The sequence below is a fragment of the Eimeria mitis genome, genomic scaffold (assembly GCF_000499745.2).
Source record: "Eimeria mitis Houghton genomic scaffold, Emh_scaff3691, whole genome shotgun sequence".
Lineage (NCBI taxonomy): Eukaryota > Apicomplexa > Conoidasida > Eucoccidiorida > Eimeriidae > Eimeria > Eimeria mitis.
Window position 1 is genome coordinate 1 of NW_013572033.1, and position 2,475 is coordinate 2,475.

The 2,475-nt window shown below is 48.1% G+C and overlaps 1 protein-coding gene across 1 annotated transcript in view; it reads right to left on the reverse strand.

The window, feature by feature from the left end:
- Window positions 1-746: 746 nt before the first annotated feature.
- Window positions 747-2,475, reverse strand: part of EMH_0068550 (uncharacterized protein) — a gene marked incomplete at both ends in the record, with an annotated part of 4,485 nt that continues 2,756 nt past the window's right edge. The window contains 5 exons of the mRNA XM_013498756.1: window positions 747-893; window positions 1,360-1,410; window positions 1,530-1,589; window positions 2,118-2,255; window positions 2,328-2,433. Of these exons, the coding sequence (XP_013354210.1) occupies window positions 747-893; window positions 1,360-1,410; window positions 1,530-1,589; window positions 2,118-2,255; window positions 2,328-2,433 (502 nt within the window). The remainder of the gene's footprint in view (window positions 894-1,359; window positions 1,411-1,529; window positions 1,590-2,117; window positions 2,256-2,327; window positions 2,434-2,475) is intronic.

The following is a 2,475-nucleotide window of genomic DNA, read 5'->3' on the forward strand; positions in this document are numbered from 1 at the left end:
AAAGATTCCAAGAAGGACGCACGAACAGTATCTTGAAACCTACCTTTTTCGTTGTCGACTTTTTGCCGGAAGTCCCTTTCTTCTGTTTAGTAGCATTGGCAAACACAACAGCACACGAAATATGAAAGCACACATCCGCAAGCGCAATAACGTACGGGAAAAAGATCTAGCACGATATTGGGGTGTCGATCGTACACATCGGACGATAAACACTTCACTGGGCATTTTGTGTTCTGCATTCCAACAAGGAATGCAGAACAGAGACTTGCCTCTTCTTGGGAGGGGGAGGCAGCGTCATCGTCCTGTCCGATGGCATCCGCAAGAACAATGGGGAAACACGTACAGCACCCTAAAAAAAAGTTCTTTTGACGGTTTTTAGCATGCACTACTAATTTCAGTGTCTCGTGAGGAGCAGCGGGAAACGTCGGCTACAGACGGGGAACGCAGGGAAATGGATTACTATGTCAAGATACTGAAGATCACAAACACACGCACAGTATATTGCAAGATTCGCAAGCGCCNATGGATTACTATGTCAAGATACTGAAGATCACAAACACACGCACAGTATATTGCAAGATTCGCAAGCGCCAGACGGAAACGGAATCGGAATCGAGCTTTAAGAGCTACTATGAAGGTTGATAGTATAGACGTTTCCTAGACAGGTTCTGCTAATAGTGATCTAGGTAGCAGCAATGACTGCAAAAACTACATTGAGGTGCATGTCCCTTGAGCCCCGGCTTGATCTAGGCAAAATCGTTGGCATCGTTATTATCCTTCGTGTTAATAGAGCCATAAGTGCAAACCTGAAGAACAATATCTTCAACTTCCTTCTCTAAGAAGGGTCCAATGATACGCCTCAGCTTAGTCCAGTCCCTCTTTTTTAGGCCTCCCTAAGACCGCAGGACAGGAGTCACTAAGAGGAACTTCCAGACACCAGTATAATGAATTTCCCTCACACCGGGTTGGTGTGAAAGAAATTCGCCTCGACACATTTACGATCACCGCCAACCGGCAAACACTATTCAATGCATGGCTGTCTATGATATGTCTGTTTACGCGGCTGTAAGTTGATCTACAAGCTAGATGCACCAGAATACCCTGCAGACAATGATCCTGAACCTGTATTGTTTCTTTCAGACTGGCACTACTAAGGTATTGTGATATATCAGTCCTTAACATCGTCTCACATTGTCCAATGCATAGTATAAATCTATCACAAGCACAGCACAACCCGTGGAGCTGCCATAAAATTAACGTTTGGTTTGAGCCACTACAGCTTTGCTGATCCAGAAGATAAGGCAGACACGAAGCTGGTTCATAGCAGAGGCGTTACAGCTGCTGCCGTTCTCCTCTTACCTTTTTCGAACCTCCCCAGGGTTTCACATAGTCGATCCGCTGCTGCGTCGCCTGCACGTAAGAAGTGACAAATGACAACAAACGCCACCATCTGTGCGTTATGTGGTTACGCAACTCAAGCAGGCTGGCTAATAAAGCTATAGTAGTGTGTTCTCTGCCAGCATCCTCACCCCTGGTCTCGTAAATTCGCCCATCTCAGCACCAAGCATCAGCGCCTTTACAATTTTTTCCTGCGGCCGGGCAGATCTTCACAAGATATGATCAATTGTTAAGAGCACCCAACAGACACAAAACACATTCTCGGGGCTAGCGAAAGTTCTCCAGCCCCATCGGAGCACCCGATGCAGCTGGAGAGCATTCGCTGGCCCGATAATGTGATGTTGAACTAGACAAGCACGGGCTAGCAGCGCTGATTCAACTGCCTTTCACTCGTCCAAAAAAGTGCAGCAACTCTGTAAACAACTTGAATCAGAAGCAGGCACGCTCTCCAGCAGGCAGGGAAGTGGAGGCTTGCTCTGGCTTCCATTACACTGGCGGTGTCTCTCTGAAAACGCAGCGTAGCAGCACAACCGCGTGCAAATAAAGCAAAGCAGCAAGGGCACATNCTCCGCCTGCAACGTCATACAAGGAGGCCGTGCAGCAGCTAGCACGCCGCTAGATTTGAGGTTACGAACACGAGGTCAGCACGTGTCCTACGGGGACACGTGCACAGTTGATAGGAGCGAACACCAGCCCTAAATAAAGTTGTCATCGCCTACTTCTGATTCTTCTCCTTCGCCCTGCGCGAGCTCTTTACTGCCGTCGCCTGCTCCCGCTTCCCCCTCTTCGCCTTCAGTCACGATCTCCTTGACGACTGCCCGCACTAACTTAGCCAAGGTTCTTCTTTTCTCAGTAGACTGAGGAGACACATAAACGCTCCAAAAGAAACAGAACTGCACGCTGCACAGTCACTTTGCAGTTCTGGGCACCTCAAAAAACTCCTCCAGGGTATCAACCTTCGGATGGATAGAAATATCCGTGGCCTGCAGATTCGATATGCGCATACAAAACAGAATAACAATACCTTGATGTCCCCTGCAATCAAATGTGCACTGTATGCAGCCCCCCCACATTCTC